General features: G+C 37.2%; 3 protein-coding genes across 3 annotated transcripts; 1 reads left to right on the forward strand and 2 right to left on the reverse strand.

Annotated features, from left to right (window-relative positions):
- Positions 1-774: 774 nt before the first annotated feature.
- Positions 775-5,800, forward strand: cmtm8b (CKLF-like MARVEL transmembrane domain containing 8b). Its single transcript, XM_042489149.2, has 4 exons — positions 775-939; positions 2,762-2,935; positions 3,107-3,226; positions 5,216-5,800. Exons 1-4 carry the CDS (start codon positions 808-810, stop codon positions 5,300-5,302), a joined length of 513 nt encoding a protein of 170 aa, XP_042345083.1. The 5' UTR covers positions 775-807; the 3' UTR covers positions 5,303-5,800.
- LOC121945124 (zymogen granule membrane protein 16-like) lies at positions 5,730-8,577 on the reverse strand. Its single transcript, XM_042489150.2, has 6 exons — positions 8,497-8,577; positions 8,121-8,199; positions 7,832-7,958; positions 6,988-7,087; positions 6,550-6,639; positions 5,730-6,469 (listed from the first exon to the last, which is right to left on the reverse strand). The coding sequence occupies exons 2-6, from the start codon at positions 8,167-8,169 to the stop codon at positions 6,326-6,328; spliced, it is 510 nt and encodes a 169-aa protein (XP_042345084.2). The 5' UTR covers positions 8,170-8,199; positions 8,497-8,577; the 3' UTR covers positions 5,730-6,325.
- An 815-nt stretch (positions 8,578-9,392) lies between these two features.
- Positions 9,393-11,743, reverse strand: LOC121945981 (zymogen granule membrane protein 16-like). Its single transcript, XM_042490370.2, has 6 exons — positions 11,632-11,743; positions 11,253-11,331; positions 10,950-11,076; positions 10,614-10,713; positions 10,185-10,283; positions 9,393-10,104 (listed from the first exon to the last, which is right to left on the reverse strand). Exons 2-6 carry the CDS (start codon positions 11,299-11,301, stop codon positions 9,961-9,963), a joined length of 519 nt encoding a protein of 172 aa, XP_042346304.2. The 5' UTR covers positions 11,302-11,331; positions 11,632-11,743; the 3' UTR covers positions 9,393-9,960.
- Positions 11,744-12,955: the final 1,212 nt, after the last annotated feature.

Consider the following 12,955-nt stretch of genomic DNA (forward strand, 5'->3'; position numbering starts at 1 on the left):
CTGAAACAACCCTCCTTTTTGTCTGTTCCTGTTTGTCTTCTGGGTTTTGTCTTTCTAATGATGCCACTTTGCTTTAGCAGCCCTCTGGCTATTAGATATCGAAGCTTCCTTAAATGCACTACAAAAATGAACTGCTCATCGCAGCAGGCTACATAACTCAAGCAAGACTGAATCTCTGCAAATTGATTTTCATGGTATTGCAGGAAACAATGACAGCCTGGAATGCAGCACATCAACCTAAACAATCAATTATTGTTGTTAGGGGGCTAAAACATGCAAAAGTATGAGTAGCTGTCCTTGGTTCCCTCACACACACAGACACCTCCTCTTCCTCCTTGCCTATCAGTATCATTTATCATCAGCAGAAGAACTGTTATTATCGGTGTGGTTTCACACAGGTCTCTATTTCTTGCCTTTAACTGTGAATCCCTCTGAGAGGACTGTCATCTAAATTTCCCTCCTATTCATTGTCACCTCTGCACCACTTCAAACATATATGACTAGCATTTATATACATCACCACACAACAAAATAAAAACAGTTTTTAAAAAAAGAGCAGTGACAGAGCAGTATGCTGAAGATAACTAAATCTTATTTTATACTAAAGCGGCTCTAAGGTGTTAATTTGATAACCTTTCAAATACCCAGCAGCTCACGCAGTTGTATTTAATATGTGAGCGGATATGCAGTATGTATAATTAAATCCTTCATGGAGGGTTGTCCTTGGATTCTTGGACAGGAACACAACTTCCTCTGCAACAGCGACAACTTGTCTGAGAGCACACAGACTGTCTTCGTCAGTGCACCATGGAGAGAGCGGCTGTGGTGTCGGCCCCCAGGAGTCCCTCAGTACCAGAGTGCAACATCTCAACCTCCACCTTGGCCTTTGACCAGCACTTCACCACAACTGCCAAAGGAATACTCCTCCTGGCTGAGATAGTAAGTGTGAATATGGATCTAAAGCTGTGTGTTTGAAGACTAAATCAGTACAAATGTTTAAACAAAGCTGATTACAGGAAGCTACTATTGGATACAGTCAACCTTTGAAACTTGAACAACTTGTTTTAATTTCTTTAAAATATGGGCAGAAGGCAGCGACCAATTTGACAACTCATGGCCGAAAAATAATCGGACATAATGAAAAAGTTTTAAGAAAATTACCTAAAAACAAGCACAAAAAAAGTTTAAAAGCAAATGTTTCCCCCCCAAAAGTGGACAAAAAAAATGTTCATTTCTTTTTCTTTAACATAACTTTAAATATATAATTAGAATGATTATAAATTTCTTTTTCTGGACATTTTTCCCTGGTTTCCTGTTCATTTCTTTTAATTTGTGGGACATTTCTCTAGTTGGTCATTGCATTTTTTCTCCATGCTTTTGAAAGAAATCAATCCAATTTGCTTAGGTTTCAAAGGGTGAAATCGTTTGTGAGAGGCGTCTGAATGCATCAATCATTTTCAGGAATTGGTAATGATTTTAATATTTCTGAGAGACATTAAAAGAGAAGAAAAATATGTGTTAGTGATGAGAACTCCTCTCTCCAGGTGATTCAGAAACACACACACACACACACACACAAACATACACGCTTAGGGACAACTTGTGCACATATGAAGGCAGGTTTTGTGTTAGAAAAGAGTCAGAAATTGGAAACTTTCTTTTACCCAAAGGATCTGAAATCTATGAGAGTAAATTGTTTTTTTTTTTTTGTGTTCAGTAGACTGTATTTAATGGAGTTACAAAAAAACCCAAGAAAAACTAACAATTACTTCTCTATGAAAATAGGAAGTTAACCAAAAACACACCAAGCAAACCAATTATTCCTCCTTCCTCTCCCTCATTGTGTCTCTTCCTTTCCGATTTAGCAGAGGGAAAAAGTCAAGACAGGCTTTCTGTAAATACAGTCTGGCTGGCTGCCATGCAGAGGCTGGGCAGGCCACGGTTTGAGTATCTGATTGCAAACAAGTGCAACAACTTACAAAAAAAGTAGAATCTAACTGTACAAAGACTCTTAAGCTGTTTTAGATTGAAAATCATATTTGTGTGATTGTATAAATAATGAGCATAACTTCGAATCATAAATACTAGATTTTGATGTTATATTGATAACCAATAGGAGATTTTACTTTAAGAAAAACCAATCCTCTTTGAGGTCATGATTCACACCAAAAAAATGTTTTCTTCCTGTGATATTGAAACATCCAGCAGCAGTCTTTTGTTGCAGGACAGGAAGGGTGAGATTGGCATAGAGCTGGGAGGAAAAAGATTCAGTTACTCACCACAGTTTGAGAGGAGATGAGGTATGATGGGTGTTTAAAATTTGGAAATTATTTATGGAACAACAAATGAATGGCACAGTAGGTTTTTATGTACAAAAGTGACACAACAGTTAACATTATGATTTTTAGTTTGACTTAATTATTTTTCTATTTGCACATCAACTGCCTCAAAATGCTACACTTATAATCTCCTTTTTGTGACTTCAAGCATGTATATGGTGGAATCAATGAGGGTTTAAAGCTCCTGAATGTATTCTGTCAGAATTTCAAACAAAGGACAACTGTACCAAATATTTTCTTCATTCAGTGTGGATAGATATAATAAAGTGCTGCCGTCAGTGGAAAAACACACCAACAAAACTGTGTCAAACCTTGTTTGTTATCACTCTCATTTCTAGTTTTATCTTTCACTTCTTTTTATCTTTTATTTTCTTCTTTCACTCTGATGATAATATGATATGGTCTCCTCTCCTCTACTACAGGTGTGTGGTATGCTGGTGTGGATTCTGGTCGGGGGTACAGAGTATTTTCATTTGTCGGCTCTCTGCTGGGTGATGTTTGTTGCCATACTGTGCTGGGTCCTGACCGTCTGCCTGTTTATAATTTACCTCACTGGAGCCCACCACAAGATACCACAGGTTCCCTGGACTACACTGGTAACACACACACACACACACACACACACACACACACACACACACACACACACACCACACACACACACACACACACAGTAGTTTGGTTCACTCATTTTGGCTTTGCATTAAACTTGGTTTCCCTGCTTGTCTATTCATCTTTTTCACTGCTTGTGTCTTTCTTTCTTCTAGTCGCTGTGTGTGAACTGTTGTGCTGCAGCTCTGTATCTTGTGACAGCTGTAGCAGATGCTCTCTCAGTCAACCAGGCCATTAGAGGGCGACACAACTACAACTGCTGGGCAGCATCTGCAGTAAGAGCACTTCAGATTTTTTTAGAGCTTGGATGGATTACTGAAAGGGCCTGCTGGGCAAAGGGTCCAAAAAGTGGCAGGGGGCCCCTGGCCTTCCCCTGCAAACTGTCATTCAAATTACTGCAACACTTAACGACTGCTGAGACTCAAAATGATCACAAAAAGAGATGCAAAGAAACTGCAAAGAGACACAAAACAAATGCAAGGAAACAAAAAAATGTCTATTAAGAGCCACAAAACCACAACAATTTGCATAACGACTAGAAAGAGATGCATAACTGTCTTGCTGCTAGAGGTTCTTTGCATATCTGTACCCTGCGGCCCGTTGTCTCATAATCTGCCCATGGTTGAGAGAAAAGTTCATCCAAAAAGACAGGTTTTCCTATTTTACGTATGCATGTATGTCAAAAATATCACAACAGTTTGTATGTCCACATTATACAGAAAAAGAAAAGAGCAGCCTGTTGTCAGAAAAACAACTGACGCTCCATGAGTTTTTGAAAATAAATAAAGGAATATAAAATAACCACGTGTGCAATATAGTGTAGGAATTGTTCAAACAAGTGACTGTGCACTGTGCAAAATACTGTCTAGTCTGGATGCCAAAGTCCCGTCCTCGCTATTGTTTTGGTGAATCATGAGCCCTAATTCTACAAATATGTACAAATACACTGGGCTTTCAAAGCCGATTCACAGATTTTTAGACACTAGTACTCCTTGTGAGAAGTAAAACTCACTTTGTCTGTAAAATTAATGGAATCCTCCTTTAGGTAGTTTTAAGACATTTTTTTAGAAATTGAATCAGTATCTAGTTTTTTTTTTTCCACCAGAACTGTATTATTGGCAGCATGGGGAGTATTTCAAAACATCCTTTACAGAAACTATAATGTCCAACTGTTTATGTCCGGATTTTCATTCTGATACATCAAGTCCCTGCTGATACCAAGGGATCAGTGCACTTTTCTCCAAGTTTGAAATATGTAGACATCATAGTGTTGAACTCGCTCAAATCACTGTCATGTATTGTGCTATGATGCCAGTGATTACTGTGGGACTGACATAATGGAATTAATAAATATGATAATATAAATATGTTATTGTAGGCTATAATGATATTGACAAAGAATATGTATCATATAGATGAGGTCATATCATGGCTGACACTGTATTTATGGGTAGAGCAGGGAAAAAAGCAATGTCTAGATTTGTGGCACATTTTCTGTGCATTTCAGTGCATTGGTGTTGAAAGTAAATGACACCAATGAAATGAATTACTGTAATGAAGAGAGCAGAGCAACCATAAATGGAAAAGTTTTACACATAGTCAGGGGCATCGTAGCAGAGGGGACTGATTGCTCAGGGCCCCAGTAGGAGGGGGGTCCTCAAAAAGCCTGGAAAGAAAAGTTTGGTTTTGTTTGCACATTTTTATTCATAGGACATTGTACCATAAGTAAATTAAAATTGGCTGAATAAATCAGTTGAAAGACTGAACTGTATAAAAAATAGTAGAAGCTCTCTGCAGTCCCTTAAAAGAGGAAAATAGTTTAGTCCGCCCCTAAACTGAGACACAGCAAGAGCCAAGTGAGTGACTGATTATGCTAAAATAAAAGGTTTTTGAAAGTGACATAACATGAATCAAGATATGAAGGGCAGGGGCCCACAGAGACTGCTTCTATATGACTTGACTTGACTTACTTAAGCCCTTTGCTTCTCCAATGAGCATAGGTCATTGACAAATGACTTCCATTTCACTCAATTATTATTCAATTATTGCTTCTATATGGGCCCCAGAATCTGGTGCTATGCCCCTGCACATACTACCCAAGATGCCAGATGTGACAGATTAAGTAACTAAGGTGGACACTGAAATTTTATCAGTGCACTGAGATTTTGAGTTTATAGTGAATAATGCTCTTGAAATACCGTCCCTCTCTTTTTTCCCATGCTCCTTCGGTTTCTCATTTTCTCTCTACCTTCCACGCTTGTCAGTTCTTTGCGTTTCTAACCACACTGTGCTATGCAGGAAGCAGTTACCTGAGCTACTGTGCCTGGAAAACCACAGAAGAAGGAAAATAGTCAACCAGTCATTGCTGTTTGAAGGCAACAATGTTCAGAGCTTTCTCTGAGGAGCGTGTGTGATGGAGAGCTGACTTCAGAGCACAACATGGCTTCAGTCACACAGAAATTTGTGCAGAGACTGTAAATATGACCATGATAGAGTACCTTTGCTACATGACTTGTGTTTTGCAGGAAGACACTAAGGCAGAGGGAGACACTTTTGTTCACAACAAATTTTTGTGGACTCTGTCAAATAAAACTGATATTGGAGTTGAATTGTGCAATTACAAAAAAAAGTAGTTCTCAGAATGAGCAGTAAGCTGTCTGTGATCCTGCACTCAGTAACTTTTTTAATTCATGTGAATTTTGTTCCTGGTGTTGGGTATATACTTTGTGTGATAGAGGACCAGATCTTGCCTTTTAAAAAATGCTTTCCTTAAATGTATTTCTTAATTACACACAACCAAGTTGCTTTCATTTATTCATGTATTTTTTAAAATTAATTTTAAAAAACAGCCACACAGGAGGAAGTTACAAGAGGGAAAAAGTACCTTTCATAAAATACAGGAATATATTGCAACTGAATTCAATATGGCTCAAAGTACACATTTCTCCAACCAATAAAAATATACAGATATAAAAATCACAAAGTAATCTGTATAATCTCATGCTAACTTTAAAGACAGCATTACTCAAAATACATGTTCAATAAATCATTGCTTTCTTTCCTTCACAACTGCAGAGTGACAAAATACTTTAAATAAAAGCCCCTTCATTTAATAGATGAAAAAAGATTGCCTTGTATATAAAGTAGATCCTGTGTGTTTAAGTGCACCACACAGGGTGACAAACTGAGTTCATCTTTAACCGTCACCATTAATACTTTCTTTTTTTGTTGTTGTTCATTAACCAAGACGAAATTTGGCAGAGGTATTCATATAACAGTGCAAAGAGTCTAAATGCTTCCTTAATCGAAAAATATAGATTGATCATTCTAGTTTATGATTATGAAACAGTAACTGGTTATTAATCAGCTTGTTTTCAATACAGAGTGTTGTTGCTGTTGCTCGGTTCCTGCCAGAGTTTCCAGTGAGCTCCCACAGATTTGAGCCCTGCAGAATTGTAGCGACCACTCAGCATAAATAGCTCAGAGCCGGGGTAGTCGGCATACATGTTGAAGGAGTTCTGTAACAAAGCATCAACAATTAATATGTGACCATGAGTAATAGTAATCGTACCAAAAACAAAAGGTTGAAGGTAATTACATGTGAGGGCTGGCCAGCTGACAGAGATCGCCCATGGTCAGTCTTGAGGACCAGCTGATAGATGTAGGAGGTCTGGTATTTGCCAGAGACCTGTAACATGACAATTTCAGCATATTAATACACTGGGTACATGTATTTAGTCCTTTATGAGAGATCAAATTATTCATTTTTTAATAATGATCAATTAATATAGTATAATATAAATTAGAGTACATTACTTATTTAAAGAGAAAATGTGCTACTTCTACTATAGTATCCTGGATCTGTATAATAAAATACACTATTAACAATATTATTATTGTTATTTTATAAATGTCAATATACTGTATATTACATAACATTGTCTTAAAAATAAAACAGAAAAGTTTGAAAAACACACAAACACACACACATACGAAAACACAAAAAAACATCCTTAGTATCAATGAAATAGCTGACCTGAATAATTTTCTCGCCTGGATAAAGAATCAGCTCCTGCTTGTCGCCCCATTTGCGACCTATAACCTCCGACCATATGTAGCCATTGCGCACCTGCAAACTGCAAGGACACACACAGGAGAGAGAAAAAACACTGCTGAACACCAACAATGCAGTTAACAAGAAGATGTGATGGCACTTATTAAAAGAATAATGGATGGGAAAACATTATGTGCAGTCATAATGTATTGTATGTGCAAGAACAAGCAGGTCAGACAATATAGCAAATGCATAGAAAACACACTGGGCATAAAGGGCAGCTGATTCTTATGGTTCACTAAAAAAAAAAAAAAACACAAGTCCCTTCCCAGCTTCATTAAAACTTTCAATGAGCCCTCCCCTTAAAAACTGCAACACCCTCCCCACTAATATCTCTGTTTTAGCATTATTGTTTCAAAGCAGCAATTTAAGATGTACAAAGAATTCAAACTGGTGTAGTATTGTAAACTGTTAATAATCCCGTTTCACAGTATCCCCAAAATTGCACATGAGATAACACTGCAAACATAGCATAGTGTATTTATGTTCCAGCTACCCTGTTTTTGAACAAAAGCGCTATTAACTGAACAGTTACTGCCATCTTCAGTGACTAAATGCACTGGTTACAGGATTTTTAATAGCTCAAGGACAGGCTGAGATAAAATATAAATCTGGAATTGAAAAAATATATATTTGATCCAACTACACTTTTCTCCAAAAAATTCAGACCATCATCCCTTCAGCTAAAACAAAAATATCAATAACCCTCCCCCTGTATTCATTTTCTAATAAATTCCAAACATTTGGACAAGGAGGACAGACTGACCCTGTGATGTAAGAGTTTGTAGACTCCCAGATCCTGATCCCAGTGAGCCGTTCGTCTGCTTTAGTGGAGAAGGCAGTGCCACTTCCAGGTCCAACAGGAGGTGAGAAGGAGTAGTACGAACTGGGAGCTGGAGAGGTACAACAAAGTTATTATGTAATGGATAAGAGGAAGCTATGGCTTCTTGACTCAACAATTTATGTACAAAGGTCTTATTAGATGGTAGATGTTTGTAAAAAAAAAAAAAAAGTATAAAATTAGTATTACAGGACTCATCAGATGGAAGTCTTACCGGCTAGGCAGCTGGTGCAGAGCACAGCAAGGAACAGGAAGGAAAACATTCTGGTGTGTGAAGGCGTCCAGGGACAGGACTGGAACCAGAAACCAGTTCATCAATCATCATCATCATCATCATCATCATCATCATCATCATCATCATCTTCACCTTCATATTATTATCAATGGCTATACACATTTCTTAAGACATTAATCCAGTCTGGCATTTGCAGATGACCAAAAGCCAGTAAATTAATAATAAATTTTAAAAAATCAGAATTTGAATAATCAGTGCCCATAGCCACAGTAAAATGCTAACGAAAGTTGGTCTATTTTAGAGGGAGCCATGTCCCACATAGTTACAACTTTATGATACAGATATTCAAACTCACCTGCAGTCTAGATCTTCTGAAACCAGCTCGAGTCCTGAACAAATGATGAGGTGACACTGTGTTGCTGGCATTAAAAGACTTATACATCCCTCCCTCCCTCATCACACACACCCCCATACACACCCTAACATTCCTACTTGACAGCCTTTGACAGCTAAATAATAGCAGGCGTCTCATTCCAAAAGTTTGAAACTGATCCAGGAAGAGAGCATCATTTTGATTACATAATTGAATTCAGTAGCATAGTTTGCACGACATTTATGGGAAATTTGAACTTGTCCAACCTAAACCATTTTGTAAATTCTATCTCTCTTTTATCTGTGTCTCATCATTTATTACCTTATTACATCAAAGTTAAATTAGCCTAGTTTTAAAATAAATGTCAAAGTCAATGTCGCTTGTCAGTTCTTTGCATTTCTGACCACACTGTGCTATGCAGGAAGCAGTTACGTGAGCTACTGTGCCTGGAAAACCACAGAAGAAGGAAAATAGTCAACTAGCTGTTGCTGTTAATGTTCAGAGCTTTCGCACAACATGGCTTCAGTCACACAGAAATTTGTGCAGAGACTGTAAATATGACCATGATAGAGTACCTTTGCTACATGACTTGTGTTTTGCAGGAAGACACTAAGGCAGAGAGAGACACTTTTGTTCACAACAAATTTTTGTGGACTCTGTCAAATAAAACTGATATCGGAGTTGAATTGTGCAATTACAAAAAAAAGTAGTTCTCAGAATGAGCAGTAAGCTGTCTGTGATCCTGCACTCAGTAACTTTTTTAATTCATGTGAATTTTGTTCCTGGTGTTGGGTATATACTTTGTGTGATAGAGGACCAGATCTTGCCTTTCAAAAAATGCTTTCCTTAAATGTATTTCTTAATTACACACAACCAAGTTGCTTTCATTTATTCATGTATTTTTTAAAATTAATTTTAAAAAACAGCCACACAGGAGGAAGTTACAAGAAAAGGACCTTTCATAAAATACAGGAATATATTGCAACTGAATTCAATATGGTTCAAAGTACACATTTCTCCAACCAATAAAGATATACAGATATAAAAATCACAAAGTAATCTGTATAATCTCATGCTAACTTTAAAGACAGCATTACTCAAAATACATGTTCAATAAATCATTGCTTTCTTTCCTTCACAACTGCAGAGTGACAAAATACTTTAAATAAAAGCCCCTTCATTTAATAGATGAAAAAAGATTGCCTTGTATATAAAGTAGATCCTGTGTGTTTAAGTGCACCACACAGGGTGACAAACTGAGTTCATCTTTAACCGTCACCATTAATACTTTCTTTTTTTGTTGTTGTTCATTAACCAAGACGAGATTTGGCAGAGGTATTCATATAACAGTGCAAAGAGTCTAAATGCTTCCTTAATCGAAAAATATAGATTGATCATTCTAGTTTATGATTATGAAACAGTAACTGGTTATTAATCAGCTTGTTTTCAATACAGAGTGTTGTTGCTGTTGCTCGGTTCCTGCCAGAGTTTCCAGTGAGCTCCCACAGATTTGAGCCCTGCAGAATTGTAGCGACCACTCAGCATAAATAGCTCAGAGCCGGGGTAGTCGGCATACATGTTGAAGGAGTTCTGTAACAAAGCATCAACAATTAATATGTGACCATGAGTAATAGTAATCGTACCAAAAACAAAAGGTTGAAGGTAATTACATGTGAGGGCTGGCCAGCTGACAGAGATCGCCCATGGTCAGTCTTGAGGACCAGCTGATAGATGTAGGCGGTGTAGGAGGTCTGGTATTTGCCAGAGACCTGTAACATGACAATTTCAGCATATTAATACACTGGGTACATGTGGTTAGTCCTTTATGAGAGATCAAATTATTAATTTTTTAATAATGATCAATTAATATAGTATAATATAAATTAGAGTACATTACTTATTTAAAGAGAAAATGTGCTACTTCTACTATAGTATCCTGGATCTGTATAATAAAATACACTATTATCAATATTATTATTGTTATTTTATAATTGTAAATATACTGTATACTACATAACATTGTCTTAAAAATAAAACAGAAAAGTTTGAAAAACACACAAACACAACAAAACATCCTTAGTATCAATGAAATAGCTGACCTGAATAATTTTCTCGCCTGGATAAAGAATCAGCTCCTGCTTGTCGCCCCATGTGCGACCTATAACCTCTGACCATATGTAGCCATTACGCACCTGCAAACTGCAAGGACACACACAGGAGAGAGAAAAAACATTGCTGAATACCAACAATGCAGTTAACAAGAAGATGTGATGGCACTTATTAAAAGAATAATGGATGGGAAAACATTATGTGCAGTCATAATGTATTGTATGTGCAAGAACAAGCAGGTCAGACAATATAGCAAATGCATAGAAAACACACTGGGCATAAAGGGCAGCTGTTTTCAAACATGTGGACATGGAGGACAGACTGACCCTTTGATGTAAGAGTTTGTAGACTCCCAGATCCTGATCCCGGTGATCCGTTCGTCTGCTTTAGTGGAGAAGGCAGTGCCACTACCAGGTCCAACAGGAGGTGAGAAGGAGTAGTGCGAACTGGGAGCTGGAGAGGTACAACAAAGTTATTATATAATGGATAAGAGGAAGCTACGGCTTCTTGACTCAACTTGAGTCAACAATTTATGTACAAAGGTCTTATTAGATGGTAGATGTTTGTAAAAAAAAAAAAAAAAAAAGTATAAAATTAGTATTACAGGACTCATCAGATGGAAGTCTTACCGGCTAGGCAGCTGGTGCAGAGCACAGCAAGGAACAGGAAAGAAAACATTCTGGTGTGTGAAGGCGTCCAGGGACAGGACTGGAACCAGAAACCAGTTCATCAATCATCATTATCATCATCATCATCATCATCATCATCTTCATCATCATCTTCATCTTCATATCATTATCAACAGCTATACACATTTCTTAAGACATTAATCCAGTCTGGCATTTGCAGATGACCAAAAGCCAGTAAATTAATAATAAATTTTAAAAAATCAGAATTTGAATAATCAGTGCCCATAGCCACAGTAAAATGCTAACGAAAGTTGGTCTATTTTAGAGGGAGCCATGTCCCACATAGTTACAACTTTAGGATACAGATATTCAAACTCACCTGCAGTCTAGATCTTCTGAAACCAGCTCGAGTCCTGAACAAATGATGAGGTGACACTGTGTTGCTGGCATTAAAAGACTAAATGACCTCCATCCCTCCCTCCCTCCCTCCCCCATCACACACACCCCTATACACACCCTAACATTCCTACGTGAAAAAAAAACAAAACATTATTTAGAAAAACAAAAGTTTGAAACTGATCCACGAAGAGAGGATCATTTTGATCGCATAACATAGCATAGTTTGCACGAAACTTAACACTTAAAATGTATTGAGCAAGAAATTCTCACCCCAAGAACCAGCTGTTCTGGAGCTTCATCAGTTCAACTCAATTCAGTAGATTCTATTGGCATGACATTTGACGTGTTGCTAAAGTGCAATTAAAGACACTGAATGAAATCAGAGGCATTTTTAAACTGGGGCTGTATGAGATACTTATGTAGATAGTCAGTGTGTTACGTACGCGGTTGCCGCGCTCCCAGCCTGCAGTCGGGCGTGCACACAACAGGGATTGATATCAAAATGTATTTTCGCCACTTTTAAAAAGGCCTACAGAAACAAAGCATTTTCAGTCTCAGTGGACGTAATATTTAGAATATTTCCACGGCTTTACCTTGCTGTCACACAGCTTTTTCCTTTAGCACTACATATCTCATACGCTGTTCAGCTGTTTGGATCAGAAAGGACTGTTAGCAGCTGTTACACGATCCGACTGTGATTGTGATGATTCCACCATATTCATTTTTGAAGTCATAGAAAGGAGATAATGAGTGTAGCATTTTGAGGCAGTTGGTGTGCAAAAAGAAAAATAATTAAGTCAAACCAAAAACTATAATGTTAACTGGTGTGCCACTTTTTTACATTTAAACCTACTGTGCCATTCATTTGTTGTTCCATGAATGATTTCCAAATTTGAAACACCCATCATACCTCATCTCAACTCAAATTGTGTATATGTGTGTGTATAGTAGATCTGCTATATGAGTAATTTAAGTTTAACAATTACATTAACAACAATTTATAATATATAATCATCAACTGTAAAAAAAGAAATAAAGAAATTTAAAAAAAACTATGGAGGAGTGGAATGCTTAAAAAGGCAGTGTGTGAGCTGTGAGATGATCTCCAGCTGTTATGTGTTATTGGTTTTGTGTGTGTGTGTGTTGAGTTGCTTATCCTGAGTTGAATTTGCTGAGGGTCAGTAAAGAGACAAGCTATAGATTAATCTAAAATCAGAGCTATTAATTGTAAAAAAAAACAAAAACAAAACAAAAACAAACAAAAAATATTAAGTAGTGGACTAAAAGAATCACGACAGAGTTTA

Source organism: Plectropomus leopardus, chromosome 11 (genome assembly GCF_026936395.1).
Source record: "Plectropomus leopardus strain MGB_pleo_1.0 chromosome 11, ASM2693639v1, whole genome shotgun sequence".
In the NCBI taxonomy this organism is placed as follows: domain Eukaryota; kingdom Metazoa; phylum Chordata; class Actinopteri; order Perciformes; family Serranidae; genus Plectropomus; species Plectropomus leopardus.

Excerpts from the sequence above, each read along its gene's own strand:
- cmtm8b (XM_042489149.2), top strand. The coding sequence starts at position 808 with ATGGAGAGAGCGGCTGTGGTGTCGGCCCCCAGGAGTCCCTCAGTACCA. Across the intron at positions 940-2,761 it reads TACTCCTCCTGGCTGAGATA|GTGTGTGGTATGCTGGTGTG; the intron begins GTAAGTGTGAAT and ends CCTCTACTACAG. Across the intron at positions 3,227-5,215 it reads ACTGCTGGGCAGCATCTGCA|TTCTTTGCGTTTCTAACCAC; the intron begins GTAAGAGCACTT and ends CACGCTTGTCAG.
- LOC121945124 (XM_042489150.2), bottom strand. The coding sequence starts at position 8,169 with ATGTTTTCCTTCCTGTTCCTTGCTGTGCTCTGCACCAGCTGCCTAGCC. Across the intron at positions 7,088-7,831 it reads ACAAACTCTTACATCACAGG|TTTGCAGGTGCGCAATGGCT; the intron begins GTCAGTCTGTCC and ends GTGTCCTTGCAG. Across the intron at positions 6,640-6,987 it reads CAGGCGAGAAAATTATTCAG|GTCTCTGGCAAATACCAGAC; the intron begins GTCAGCTATTTC and ends GTCATGTTACAG.
- LOC121945981 (XM_042490370.2), bottom strand. The coding sequence starts at position 11,301 with ATGTTTTCTTTCCTGTTCCTTGCTGTGCTCTGCACCAGCTGCCTAGCC. Across the intron at positions 10,714-10,949 it reads ACAAACTCTTACATCAAAGG|TTTGCAGGTGCGTAATGGCT; the intron begins GTCAGTCTGTCC and ends GTGTCCTTGCAG. Across the intron at positions 10,105-10,184 it reads CAGCTGGCCAGCCCTCACAT|AACTCCTTCAACATGTATGC; the intron begins GTAATTACCTTC and ends GCTTTGTTACAG.